We start from the raw sequence: 14,500 nt of genomic DNA on the forward strand, positions 1-14,500 counted from the left end.
AAACGCGAATTTTAGTTTAACAAATTAAGAAATTAAGTGATTGAAAAGATATAAAACGATAAAAAATTAATTCACAAACAAAGCACGAGCGTAATATAAAYKCAGAACAAACCGTTATACCGTTTTAACAAACTCAATAAGCAACCGGTTACGATGACAGTTCGACGGTGAATGACTTTTTTATATATATTATATTATTCTTCTGACTTTACATTTCTTCTTGCTGAAGAAAGTAACTTTCACCAGACGAGAAATCTATTATACTCGTATTCATCTACGAACGGCCAGGGTTCAGTTCATGCAAAAGTTCGCATCAGTCGCCGTGGCAAAACTTAACAACCCCTTCTTGCATAGAATTTCATATGTACTATTATATATTAGCAATGGTAACTTCTCGTCGATCTGGCAGCTACATAGTTTTTCAATCTACAGTTATTTTTTCGCCAAAAGCAAATTGTACGTTATCACTATTCTCCTTTGATAGAGTTCCGCAAATATTCTTGAGCCTCTACCGTGTTGTTCAGCTTTTGTCAGTATAGGTAGTAAAGAGTGAAATGCTTTCTGATATATTGAAAATGCCGTGCTAAATTTTCATTATTTTGTGAATTATTGTGAATGCTTAATTATACATATGTATGTATATAATCATTTGCCATTAGTTTGGAGAGTTTATATTTATCATTGCACAAGTGCAATATCATACATTTAAGCCTAACTTTTTAATTGTAGGGCGCTTATTGATAATGATTTCGAACGAATAATAGAAAACTGGGATGAAAATGAAGCTGACTTTTTCGATGACGACGATGAAGGAAATTTTGAATTGGATATAGAACGGTTTCCAAACTACGCCGTCCTAAACCATTTCGCAGAAAAATAGAAACCAATTTACTTCGAGAGATATTGATTGTCAAAAAAGACTTGCGGTATTTTTTCTTGAATTTTCAATTGTTCATAAAAATTTTTTTGATGACTCATGCCCAGCTCTTGACCGATGCTACGGCTCATACTATGTCGGTCTCTTTCGACCAATTTAGCGATTTTATCGCAATTTCCGACGACAGGCCTTCCGGAGCGTGGCGCATCTTCGACCACCTCTATACCAGAACGAAAACGTTGAAACCATCGTTGTGCGGTGGAAATGGAAACCTTATCGGGTCCATAAACTGCACTACTTGGTGGCTTGAGATGCATTTTTTGCCTTTATCGTTTTATCGAATTTATTAACAAGGGTGGAGATGCTCTTGGTAATTACCAGGTTGTGATGGAGGATATACGTATGTAATGTGAAATTAATTGTTGTTTCAAAAAAGCAAGAAACTTCAAAAAATTACATATCGAATAAATTTAAGTTAATTTTAAAAGTAATTAATTTACTTATGCCCATTTTTATAAGTTCAGTAAGTTACTTGCAAATTTATTAGATTTATTATTGAATATATCGTCACCTGAAATGCAAAATAACATAACATTACTTTTCGTAGGTTTACACGAGAAGCAAAACCCCGTATAAAGAAAACCACTTGAGATATTGAAACAAAATTTTCAAATCTGAATTAACATAAAACTATAAGTATATCTTAGAAAAAAATAAGCAAAAAAATTAAGCTTACTTTATAGTAGGTGTATTACGTTATTTTGAATTTTCATTTTTAAATTAAAATAACGTAGATATGATCAATCTAAATTTGTATAAAAATGTAGAATTTGAATTTGAATATTACTAATGTTTTTTTTATTTTAAATAAAAAGTTGCAAGTTTTCCATATTTCATGTTATTCCTACTATTAATATGTACATAAGAACTAAAAAAAAATTGAAATAATTCAAGTCAAAATGAGGACAATGTTTAATAATTAATTAATTATTCAAACGGTATATCATAAAAGTAATGACAGTGTGCTGGAATCAAAGTCTTTAGGTCCTGCAGATGTTGCCATTTCTTCTTGGTTATCGTTAACCTTTGTGGGTGCAAAAGATTAGACTGCTGAATTTAAAAACTTCTGGCAGTCCTTTGTGGAAGAAGCTGATACTCGTCCTTAAACCAGGTTTTGTATTATATGGATCCCGTTGTATAATATGCCAAAGCACGAATCATATTTACTATGGGATCTGCAACTTTATTACCTGAGAAAAAAAATAAATAATAAAATAAAATAATTTACTTATTTTAAAATTACATAAATATTTTAAATAAAGAAATGATGTATAATTGTTTACCTGGCCGTATAGATGAATATCGCTTTGGAAGATTTTCATAATCCAGGAAATAACTGTGTTGTAGGTGATGAACAACTAGTGGATATGGGTTTTTTCGTGCGTCTTTCATTAATTCAACTAGTTGGGAGGGCAAATTAATTTGTTTATTATTCATTTTGCGCTGTATCAATGAGTGAGTAGAGTCACATTCCATTTGTGTATGCTCTACGACCAAATACTTATGCTCAATGGTAATGTGGTTTCCTACACAAAACGATATTAAAGCATTGGATAATACTGCATGCCGATTTTGATAAAAGCAAGCATCAGAATATATAATAAAGTGTTGGATGTTTGGCGTATTAAGTATTTCTTTCTTCATGTGCTTTATTATTATTGTTGCGAAAGTCGAAGCAACAAGGCTGCCTTCAGTTTCATCCCAGACATAGTTGTCAGATTTATGAGTACATTTGTATATAGTAAAATTATGAACTTGAAGTTTCATTTTGTAATAAGATGCATTTGTCTTTGACTGCGGAATAAGCTTTACCGCTTGCATGTCCATACATAATAAAGAGCCTTACCACATTCAATGTCATTATTTTTCTTCTCATATCACTTATATCTTTTCTGTGGACATCATATTGTTCCACTGAGATATTTCTTTAATCGAACGATATGCAAATGTTAGACGTATAATTTCTTGGTTTAATAATCGATAAATTATTTTTATTTAAAAATTTCATAAAATTCGTGAAGAATATAGGAGCGATACCATTTGCATTATGCTATTTAGAGTCTCGAGAATAAACTTCATAGACATTGGCATGCGATTTAAATTCTGATTGAAAATACAATTTATTTGCATACTGACGTCGGTAATGGTTTTCTGGTTTCGGAATGTCTTCCAGCCATTTAATTAAATAATTCAACCTATCTTGATAGATTTTTTTCCGTTTTGCGTTTCTTGGATTTTCCACTTGCAAAATCTTTATTAACTTCTGTACCCAATTGATTGCTATAAAGTTCACTGGAACTCAACCAACTTCTTACCATAGTTTCCGAAATACCAAGGGTTGACAAAAACAGTTTACTGCACACTTGATTACGTACTCATTTATGATGCAAAAAATAGGATATTGAATATGAACGTTGGGAATTTTCCACATAAATTCGCTTTTTAGCATGAACTTCAATACTTCTAGTTACATAAACTTTCTTTTAGTCTCATGACACTTGCCAAAAATTTTCAAATATCTCCTTCGCACATTTTCCGAATAAAGAGAACAATGCCGAGTTGAAATTTTTACACAATAATTAGATGTGCATGCTGCTTTTATTTCTCGTGGTTTCCTTTCGCAAATATTTGCTTTTGATAAGCTGTCATATTTTTTTTACTATGCATTCGATTTTTTATATTTTCTTCAGTTTTGTAAATTTTTTTACAACCTTGCAAATTTTCTTTATTATTTTCGGCACCTTTAACACTTTTCTTTTCTTTTTTTCTGTTTTATAACTTGCAGTATAAAAATCCGTTAAATTATATAACCAAAGCACATTGAACATAACCCATAGAAATAAAAATAACAATAAAGCAAGGCTAACTCCGTTATAAAAAAAAAATACTCTGTTATTTTTACATGGGTGATGCTCTGTTATTTGTACATGAGTGATAATACGTTATTTTGTTTCAGGAAATCATGCACTTTTTGATACGTTTTTTTTTTTTTTGAATTTTTAATAAACTTTGGTTTTTTTGGGTCGCAGAAGCCTAAAATTTCTGATGCTTTTGTAATATGATGTGGTGAATCATAATTAATAAAAAAAAAAAACAATTTTGAATTTTTTGATTATACGTTATTTTTCATTTCTGGTGCAATATTTCGTAAGTCTGTTGCTAGAAACACGGCAACCATGAAATTTCAAATTTTTTATCACATTAAGAATGATTAAAAAAATTTTATTCTCACGAAAATGAAATCAAGCAACCAAGGTTTAATATACGCTCTATCCTTAATCGAATTGCAAACGAATATAAATGTACGATCACGATCCTTAATATCACCTTGTTTGCATATCGCTTACACGACGATCAGATGTCAACCAAATATAGTACTTGTCAATTAAATAGAAACAATATTTTTTATTTTAGTCCTTATGCTTATTTAAATTTATTTCATATAATTTTACGGCTTGTGTTTACTTTAGTTTATCGTGTTCACAATATAATAATCAACACTATAATTACAATCCTCGAGTCTTGATACATTTAATTGAAAAATATTGTGTTATTTACGGAACGTCATGCCACTGACAGGACCGCAAGTTGTTTTCTGATAAATCACAAACTACACTGCGTCATTTGTAAGACTCATATAACAAAATTGTAAAATATTTCCTGCATTTATAGTTCTTTGTAATTTTGGTTTTGTTTTTGTGTGCTTTATTTATACAAAACTACAATTTTTACACCAGATTTCACTTCTTTTATTTTTGGCGTATCTGGCGCTGAATGGAAAAAACGCCTTTTCAGTAAAAAGTGAGACAAATTACGAGCTGTGGCAGTTACATATGACTAAATTTAGCTTCAACTCTTTGCACTACTCATGTGACGTAATTTCTCGATATTGTTCTTTCAATTTACAATACATTTGAGGTTTTACTTTCTATAAGTTTTAATTCTTATTTAAAAATGATATCGGTATATGAAATTACTATTATTATGGTACGACTTTCAGCAATACATATTTCAATATCATGGAACTTTGTATAAATTGCGCACAATTTGTTTATGTATGTAAATACTACTGACTAATCGGAAACTTACACCGCTTCAACTAACCGTGGGCGCCAACGTTATTTTCGATTTGTTTGAAAACTACGATACTCAAGCATAACACGGACAGTAGGTTGAATTTGTTGTATAAATGAATGATCCAGAGGTAAGTGTGTGTTGACAAATAAAAGGGGATTTTTGTTCTAACATAGGAAGTACGCTCAAATAACTTAAAGTAAAATAGGCTAAGAGAAGTAAAAATACTAACAAAATGTTGCTAGTTGTTTTCTAAACAGGTCCGGAAATTTGATATTCCCTCCAGCGTAATATCGTATTAACGTTTTTCTGCATTAGTTAGTTCGCAAAATGTCAATTTGAGTTGATGTCCAGTAATTTGATCAGATTGCCAGTGCTTTTTAGAGGAAATAATCGGCTTGCGGTTTTTTAGATGGTATACCCCTGCTTTCTTGAGGCGCGGCTTCGAAAATGACGAAGTCTCGATGCAGGTACTCATTTAATTCCAAAATTGCTGCCACATTTCCACATCTGCAACATTAAATGTATAATTAACAAATGACTTAACATAATTTCACTTATCGTAGCTATAAGTTATGGTGCTAGGGGTTGTCAGCATTTTCAAAACATCGCTGTTTTTGCATTTTTTAAAGTGTTATGTGTATAAATTGGAAATATTCTTAGAAAACTGAAAAAATCTGAGGATACTTTTCGAGTTATTTGATATTTACGGTTCTCGGTTGCTCTGCAACGTTCGTGTATAACTTCAAATGAGTTTTTCTCAAAACTATATTTTTTAAACTGGTCACCACTATAACAAGGTAATTTCAGTGAAATATATAAATCTTTTTTAACAAGAAAAATTAGTGGCTGATCGAAGCACTTTTTTAGTTGCGATCATTTTAAAACCAAAATAAAAAAACAGCGCGCCATATTGTTAATTAAAAAAATAGACCAGGCACCAGACTGTTTAATAACAAAATTAATTTTATTTTATCGCATTGATTTTAGATGAATTTCCAAAGATTAATTATGTTCACCGCAATTAGTTTAGGTTGAAACTGGTTGGTTTTATTTATTTCTTTTTTCATGTCAAAACCTGTAATGGTGCTATGTTTTTACTTTTATAAAATACAAACATTTTCTGGCAAAAGAAGTACACCAAACCCCTTGTATCTGACTTACCTATAACAGTAGTTCGGCGCCGACCAAACTGTTAGTACAGTCTCATTAAAATGCCATTTGAATCCTTCCATGACCAATTGATGGGCGCGGCAGATCATATCAATGTCGTTGGTGCGGTTAAATTGCGACACAACATCTGAACCAAATAAATAGCCAGCTCCTCGTGGTGACACGCCCCAACCCGTCTGATCTTCAGGGTCACTCCATAATAAATCACACATGGGTCCATCATGAGGTACCTCTTGCTTGCGATCAATCGTTCTTATTTGATCTAAATACTGTATTGAAGGCGACAGGCCACCATGCACGCAGAATATCTTGCCGTCAATGATAGCTGAAAGACTGAGATAGTCAAAGATTTCGGTACAATAGCGCCAAACAGCCGTCGATCCATATTTACGCAAACATTCGTCGTAGAATCCGTAAACTTGTGTGATTTGGCGTGATTCGTGATTGCCACGTATCAATGTGATGCGATCTGGATAACGTACTTTAAGCGCTAATAACAGCAGAAATGTTTCGACACTATAGTAGCCCCGGTCGACGAAATCTCCCATGAATAGATAATTCTTTTCGGGTACGTCACCACCAACTTTAAATAATTCTTTAAGATCATAAAACTGTCCGTGAATATCACCACACACTGTGACTGGCGAATCAACACGCTGCACATTTCCCTCTTCAACGAGTATTTCGCGGGCCTTGGCACATAGTGCCTTTACTTCATTTTCTCTGATTATTTCACAGCGTTTCAGCTGCTCAATCTGGCGATCCAAATCGCTATAATCGGTCATACTGTTGCTCCTCGATGCTGAATATGAGAAATGTGTTGCTGTTGCAGGAGAGGAACTGGTACTGCGGTTGTTGTTGTTACGACTGCTCAAAGCGGCTGAGGAGTCTGTCAAGTGTTGCGAAGTTTTGATGGTGATCTTGTGGCGTTTTTGTTGTAGCAAGTTCGAAAAATTGGAAGTGGTTATGTATTGGTTGCGTTGGTTCTCAAAGTTGGGCAGTAATCATGTGTTCCAAAAGATATGCTCTTGGTTAAGAAACTTCTGTTAGAAACAATATTATTAGTCATACACTAAGCACATAGAGACGTTAAGTGAAAGTTAAATTAATGTGTAACTAGAGTGAATAGTAGAGTATGAATTTAAAACTGAATTCTTTACTTAATAATTTAATTAATTTTATGAATATTAATGTAATGAACATTACCAAAAAATATAAGAATACTTAGTTGCACGAAAATACTGTACATGTTCCTCGTTGCAATAACTTTTGTTATAAAGTCTAACCAAGTTTGTTATTAGCACAATTGCAATGCATACAATATTTAAACCACTTGGAGGTACTTACACCGACCTCGATAGCAGCATAAGTCCGTGAGCCCATTTGTGTTTTCTTAATTTACATTTACTACTTACCTCTTTTTGGTATATTTTGCAGCGGTTGTCTCACGTTTTACACCGATTTTCCTTGGTGGAACAAGATTAACTGCACACAATCCTACAACCTCCACCCGAAACGCAAACAATGCAGCAAAATTTGATTGCTGCTCTTTAATGTTTTTAATACTTTTTATTATGTATTTATTACTTTATTATTGTAATTGTAATTAGAATGTGTTTAATATCAGTCCACAATCATGAAAAATCACCGCGCTTGTTGGCTTCTTTCGCCAAACAAATGATGCCAGATAGTTCGTAGCTACAACAAGTTATGTGAATATTTCAACTCATTTTTGTTATATTAATATAACCACAAGCGTATACAAATGTTCGCAAATGAAAAAATTTAATAACACGCAAATCGAGATTAAATATTACTGTTATAGTTGAATTAGTGAAATATTGAGTCAAAAAATTATTAATAAAAGGAGATACGGTAACAACATTTAATTTTTTCCTACCTTTGTTTTCGCATTTTTCGATATCGAATATCATGTTTTGATTTGTATGTTGCCACATGTATTTGGAAGAATAATTAGTGTGAAGCCAGTTAGTTAGGTAGCAGAACACCAACATTTAAAGTTGGTGAATAAAAAAATGAAAAGCTTCCCTAATGCGATAGCGAGTTTCCTACAAATTATACATCATTTTAAAACTTTTGTTTTATAACAAAATTGCGGCCGCAATCGTGGACATCGTACAGGATCTTTTTCTAAGTGTCATTTCAACAATTTATTGAACTATTATACACCCAATACATAAACATAAAAAAAATTATTTTGTATTCGTTATGAATTTATTTATTCATGAAAAAAATCCGAACCAATTAGTTAATTTCAACATGAAAAAAATTGCGAAAATGAGTGATTTCTGGGAAGATCACACTGAGACGATACCTTAAACCTTTTGAAAATATTTATTGCGTCAAAATATATAATTTAAATTGTATTTTATAGATACTCATAATATTATTTGCATTTTGTTTCCTGAAACAATACATACAGAAATTTATAGATGCATCAAAAAGCAAAATGGTTTTATGGCTGTTACATACACAATTTTCCTTCACATTGTTTTAGACTTTCGCTTGGAGAGAAAATTTCGGTATATGCTTTTTTTTTATCTAAAAGCGTGCTTCGCTGTTGAGTACTGGCTAATCCAAATAGAGGTTCTTCTTCGCTTCATTAGAGACTTTTCATTCTTTCTTATGTGCTAAAATTTCACTGTAATAATAAGTCACACAATTTTGTTCGGGAAATTGTTTTGTGGAAAGCTCTTAGCACCTACTTCCGTAGATACCCACGGCAAAGTGATTACGTGAGTGCATAGGACTCACTGATTACAAAGAACTGGCTATAAATAATTGTATGGTATAAATCCTAAATATAACTTAAGATTTTAGTCCAGACAATTTCTTACTTTATATTTAAAAAATTGATAGACATTCAAATTCATTGTTCTATTAACATCATGCAATCCACGAACCATCTGTTTCTAGAGAATATAACAAATTTGTAATTCCATAAAAAACTTTGCATTATAAATCAACAGGAGAATTAATTTCAAATAAATTATTATTGAATTCAGTTTTCATATTAACTTTTTAAATAGGCTTACATTATTCTAAAAGCAGAGAACTTCTAATAAAGCTAGTGTGTTAAGTTGGCAGCCTGTTGTGTGGATTGTATTCGATGACGTCATGGATGGAGCGGTTATTTTTCTCAGGCGCGCCATCCACAAACGCGCCTGTGTGAGTAGCAGTCGAGAGTTGAGATAGTACGGTCGTGTTTTACGTATATTTGTGTGCTGAGAGTGTCAATTGTTGGTTAAAAAGCAAAAGTAAAAAAAAACGTATCAAAATAGTTAAGAAAAAAGTGAACTTGTGAAAATAGCTGAAAAAGTAAGTGTTACCGGTTTATAAACTGAATGTGATAAGAAATCGTAGGCGCTAGCGGAGCATCAAAAGAAAGAAAAATAAAAAACAAAACAAACGCAAAGTGGTTGAAATTCCAATTAGATTTTTTAAGGAAGATGTGTTTTCTTATTTCTTTCGCAAAATTAGTACTTTTATTTGTACATAATTTTACCCAGATAAAATGAGCAACCGTCTTTGATAATTAGTAGATACATGTATAGCGTTAATTTGCAATTCTTAATTGAAATTTTGTGTGGCCATCAGTTAATATGTTCCAATTAATACATATTGCAAAAGGCATGGCGTTTCAATGCATAGGATGACGTAGTTCTATATCATCGAACACCCAACACCCCACATATTTGTGTGTTTTCTTATGTAGCGCTGCTGCCTGCGAGATATACATATGTATGTGTTTAATTTTTTAAGTGCCTCTGAGAATTTTTTATTAAATCAACTTAATGCGGTATTCTAAAGCGATATCTTGGTATTGCAGGTGTTAGTGCATTTTGACAAAAATACTTTTTCTGCGTGCTTTTGTGCTGATAAAAAGAAATCAAAAATGAATACTTATTAGTATGTAGATATTTTTATTATATATATTTTATATTTTTACATTTCTTTTTTATAATTTTATATATAGGTTTCTCTTTTGTCCCACCGTATATAATCATTGTGAAATAGTGTCAGTGAATTAATAGAAAAGTATTTCTGTGCATTTTAATTAAAAAATTAAAGCGGTCTTTAACCAACAAAACAATATAATTTAAATCGACACACACCTAGAGAGATTCAATAATAAGGAATAAGCTAAGATGGGTAACATTCATACGACTGGACCAAATGAGGCGTTAATTGTTTCAGGTGAGTGCAACAACATTATGAATGTTGAATGAATAATTTAACAAAGTTTACAATAACACGAACTTAACATATTGCGTTGCTTTTGTTCTGAGATGATACCGGCTTTTTCGCTAGGATTACGTGTACACAAGTTGTTTCTTCCTTAACGGAATGTACATATGTATGTATGTATGTAAATAATTATATCGTATATGCAATTAAAAAATAAAAAACGTGCCAACAAACGGAAATGTGCAGCGCCGTCAGTCTGACAATACATGCGCATATAACAAAACGGATGGAGCGGCTTTAATATACATACATACATGCATACATACATACATACATACATACATACATATCTTAATAACTGTGTATGCATACATATGCACATATATAATATGTATGCAAAAAAATAAAATCAATAAAATGCCGCGAAACTTTTCTATTCATTTCTCATTTACTGCTTACTTTACAACTTCAACCGTTTGGTCAATTCTTACATATTAATACATATTAGGACGAATAAGAATTTAAACAAATATTTATTTTATAAGTTCTTTCCACACAACCACATTGCTAATGCGATAGTATGAGACTTTTGTGATGAACCACAATTAATTCCTCGAATTACCGTCCGTCAGCATTTAAGATAAACACAACCCTGTTTTATTGTTTTATGAGTTCCTAAACATGTTCCGTAAACTGACTTTGGTTGCATGAGTTTTTATGCTCTTGTAACATGTCGCTACAGAATAAAACTATTATACGAGTATTCTTCAACTAACATTTATCACTTAAAACCAATCGTTAGATAAAGGGTTTTATATGCATACATATGTATGTATGTATATATATAAATAATAAGGATTATTCTTGTAATTTGCCAGAGTCTAAAAGTTCAATGACACTCGAACTCACGTGTTGTTTATCCTTAAAAGCTAAAAGATAAAGATAACTCCGATTCATTAAACATTTTCATTGTCGGTTTTTCTTAAAAATCATTATTTTAGATTTTACAGAGGTTGTTTGTTGGTTGCTCCTTTAGGGAACCACTGGTGCTCCTTTTAAGTACATATTTTTACAAAAATCCATATTTTATTGAAATTTTATTAAAATTATTCAACTGATAAAAGCTACATTAGTTTGTATGGAAATACAGAAAACAAGTTTGTTTTAACGATTCACAGTCACATTTTGACTTTGCTCATTTATGTATGTACATATGTTTGTGACATTTTATGCGATAAAGTGTATAATTAATTCTTACTTGAAACTTAGCCGGGGATTTTTCTATGAATAATAAAAACTGTAAACAACTATAGTAAAACCTGTAAAATTTGACCCAATGGGGGGTGACAGTTTGACAAATGCTACCAAAAAAATGCCGCTACCAAAACATACATATGTATATATGTATATTTATAGTTTTATAGCGTTAACTATGATTCGTTAACCGCTTATCTTATCAGAGTACTAATTTATGTGCAATGATTGGGCGTTCTCTGTACGGTTATATCAATAAAACTATAAATAATCGATTGTATACTCAACAGCGTAATCCAGATTTCATTTGTACAAGGCTTAATTGCCACTTGAAATTTATTTCATGCTTATAATATTTATGATTTTTACTGATCAAGAAGTCAGGTCAACCATATGCTTTAAATACATATCTACGCAATATTTGAGGCATATGTGACTCATGCTCATGACTCAATGAGGAAATATCTCGAAGTGATTTACTTAACGGCTGCAATCACATAAATATATATTATATGAACCATATAAACGTAATTATATACCTCTTCTTCTTATTTATTGGCGTAGACATTACTTACGCGTTTGTAGCCGAGTTTATAACAGCGTGCCAGTCGTTCTTCCTCTTCGCTGTTTGGCGCCAATTGTAGATTCCAAAGTCTTCTCCACCTGCTCTTTCCAACGGAGTGGAGGCCTTCCGCTTCCTCCGCTTCCACTCGCGGCTACTGCGTCGAATACTCTTAGAGCTGGTGCGTTTTCATCCATTCGGACTACATGGCCCACCCAGTAGCTGCTGTCTGTTGTCAATTTGGTCGTATAACTCATACAGCTCACCATTTCATCGAATGTGATATTCGCCGTGGCCAACGCGTAAAGGACCATAAATCTTCCGCAGAACGTTTCTCAAGAAAACTCGTAACGTCGACTCATCAGATGCCTTTGCACCATATAGCAGGCGAGAATAATGAGTTTTTATAAAGTTTGGTTTTTGCTCGTGTAGAGAGGACTTTACTTCTCCATCGCAGGTAGCACCTGTTAGCCTCTCCCTTAGTAGATTGAAGAAGTCGCAGGAGAGTGCCTTGTCTGAAACCTCTTTTAGTATCGAGCTGCTCACAGAGGTTCTTCGCGATACTGATAAAACTTTTGGTATTGCTCAACGTCAGCAACGTTACACAGACGTAGTTGTTTTGCGGGGATACCAAATTCAGCGGCATATTCATGCTGTCAAAAGCAGCTTTAAAATCGACGAAGAGGTGGTGTGTGCCGATCCTCTTTTCACGGGTCTCTTTCAAGATTTGGCGCATGGTGAATATCTGCCGGTGGGCTTTAAACTTTCACAGAATGCGCTCGATAGAAACTTATGTATATGCGATGTTGAGGTTCACACCAAGATAAATGTGGGGTTTCCCATTTTGTGGATTGTCGGGCATGCTTTCGTCTGACCATTTTCTACAAAGAAGCTGATGCATGTTCCTTATCAGTTCATCGCCGCCGTTTTGAATAGCTCGGTCGGCAATCGGGTAATGTCTATTCGAACTTCTTCATTGTCAGGCAATGGAAACTCAGCTCCCTCATTATCCATTGGGTAACCGGGTTCATGTTCTCCAAGTGTTATACATACATATAGTATGTTCAAATCGACAAGAGCGTGTGTGTACGTATAAGTTTATAATACGTTAACAAATGAATTCGTTGGAATTTTGATGTCCCTAGAGAAAGCGTCGATTTTTCAATGTGCTCTAGTATCGTTGTTTGACTAAAAGTGTAAAGAGCTTTTGACCAGTTCAACGCTACTAAGATCTTACAGAGTGGTTTTTAATTAAGACCGTGTGTTATCTGGGCATTTATGACATAAGGTATTGTGGTGGTAACTGTGCACTTAAGGCGGGTTACGTTGGTTTCGTCGGGGGAAAAACAGCTTTTTTCAAAATTTTTTTCTGAAATAAAAAATTATATATTTTGTTAGAATTTAGCAGGACCTTACAGGACCATCTCAAGTGAAAAAAAAAGTTTTTTAGTTAAAATCGTAACTTAGAACTTGGATAAAGGAAAAACATCTGGGAATTGGATTTTTGACAGACATTTTTACAAAAAAAATTAAAATTTCGCGAAACTTTTTTTTCAAATAGTTGTATTCGAAAAAAATCCTTCGCCGAAGTCTTTAAGAATTGTCTCTCAAAGATCTCTGTAAAATTTCATGAAGATCGATTGAGAAGTTCTCGAGAAATCTTGTCAACCGTATTCAAAAACACAATTTCGAGAAAAATGCATTTAAAGACTGCACACTTAGCCTATCAGGCATCGAGCGCATAAGATGAGTTGGGACTGTTGAGAGTGGGAGTCATGATGCCTAGTGGAACTTTTTGGGACCGTAAAGGTTCGCTGTTATGCAATTACAGCATGCGGCCCGTGGGCTTAAGGCCTTGACAGGCTCCATCTGTTGTATCTGTTACAACCAACCGGATGGTTACACAGTGCAACAGACACCCCCCAGACAATAATCTCAAACATGTTCCACAGTATTATTGGATAGAGCCTTTTCATCAATGAATCAAGATGATATAGATCAGGTCGGCTGCTGGTAGTAGGTTTGGTGATGAAAATATTTATTTTTCGGTTACCGATTCAAACCGGGCTAGATCCTCGAATTAACTGCCCTTGGCCGGAAAAAATCCTGGTAAATTCCGGAAACGTAGAACTGGTTGCTGTGGAAATCGCCCAGCGGGGTCGTTTTCAATTGTGAGTAAGCTGCTAATTTTAGGCGCTCTTCCTCTCAATTACATCTGAGAACTCATTGCTTCTTCCAGCGAAACGTGTTAGTACTAAATAATACTTCAATATTTTTAAAGCATTTCTAAA

At 33.2% G+C, this 14,500-nt stretch overlaps 2 protein-coding genes across 4 annotated transcripts in view; one reads left to right on the top strand and one right to left on the bottom strand.

Annotated features, from left to right (window-relative positions):
* Positions 1-4,630: 4,630 nt before the first annotated feature.
* LOC108968065 (serine/threonine-protein phosphatase 4 catalytic subunit) lies at positions 4,631-7,873 on the bottom strand. 2 transcript variants are annotated; one of them, XM_018931832.1, is made up of 3 exons: positions 7,600-7,873; positions 6,176-7,224; positions 4,631-5,521 (listed from the first exon to the last, which is right to left on the bottom strand). In XM_018931832.1, exons 2-3 carry the CDS (start codon positions 6,967-6,969, stop codon positions 5,392-5,394), a joined length of 924 nt encoding a protein of 307 aa, XP_018787377.1. In that variant the 5' UTR covers positions 6,970-7,224; positions 7,600-7,873; the 3' UTR covers positions 4,631-5,391. The 2 variants fall into 2 exon arrangements, with proteins under 2 accessions (XP_018787377.1, XP_018787376.1); XM_018931831.1 differs by having other exon boundaries at positions 6,176-7,227.
* Positions 7,874-9,360: 1,487 nt separating this feature from the next.
* LOC108968019 (flotillin-2) overlaps positions 9,361-14,500 on the top strand; it is a 402,447-nt gene continuing 397,307 nt past the window's right edge. For both annotated transcript variants that reach the window (XM_018931738.1, XM_018931739.1), the window contains exons 1-2: positions 9,361-9,523; positions 10,182-10,402. In XM_018931738.1, coding sequence (XP_018787283.1) covers positions 10,354-10,402 — 49 coding nt within the window. In that variant the 5' untranslated portion in view covers positions 9,361-9,523; positions 10,182-10,353. The remainder of the gene's footprint in view (positions 9,524-10,181; positions 10,403-14,500) is intronic.

The sequence above is a fragment of the Bactrocera latifrons genome, unplaced genomic scaffold, assembly GCF_001853355.1.
Source record: "Bactrocera latifrons isolate USDA-ARS-PBARC rearing strain unplaced genomic scaffold, ASM185335v1 scaffold_20, whole genome shotgun sequence".
Classification (NCBI taxonomy): domain Eukaryota; kingdom Metazoa; phylum Arthropoda; class Insecta; order Diptera; family Tephritidae; genus Bactrocera; species Bactrocera latifrons.

Coding starts and splice junctions, on each gene's coding strand:
- LOC108968065 (XM_018931832.1), bottom strand. CDS start 6,969: ATGACCGATTATAGCGATTTGGATCGCCAGATTGAGCAGCTGAAACGC. Junction 5,522..6,175: donor GCGCCGAACTACTGTTATAG/GTAAGTCAGATA, acceptor TTAATGTTGCAG/ATGTGGAAATGTGGCAGCAA.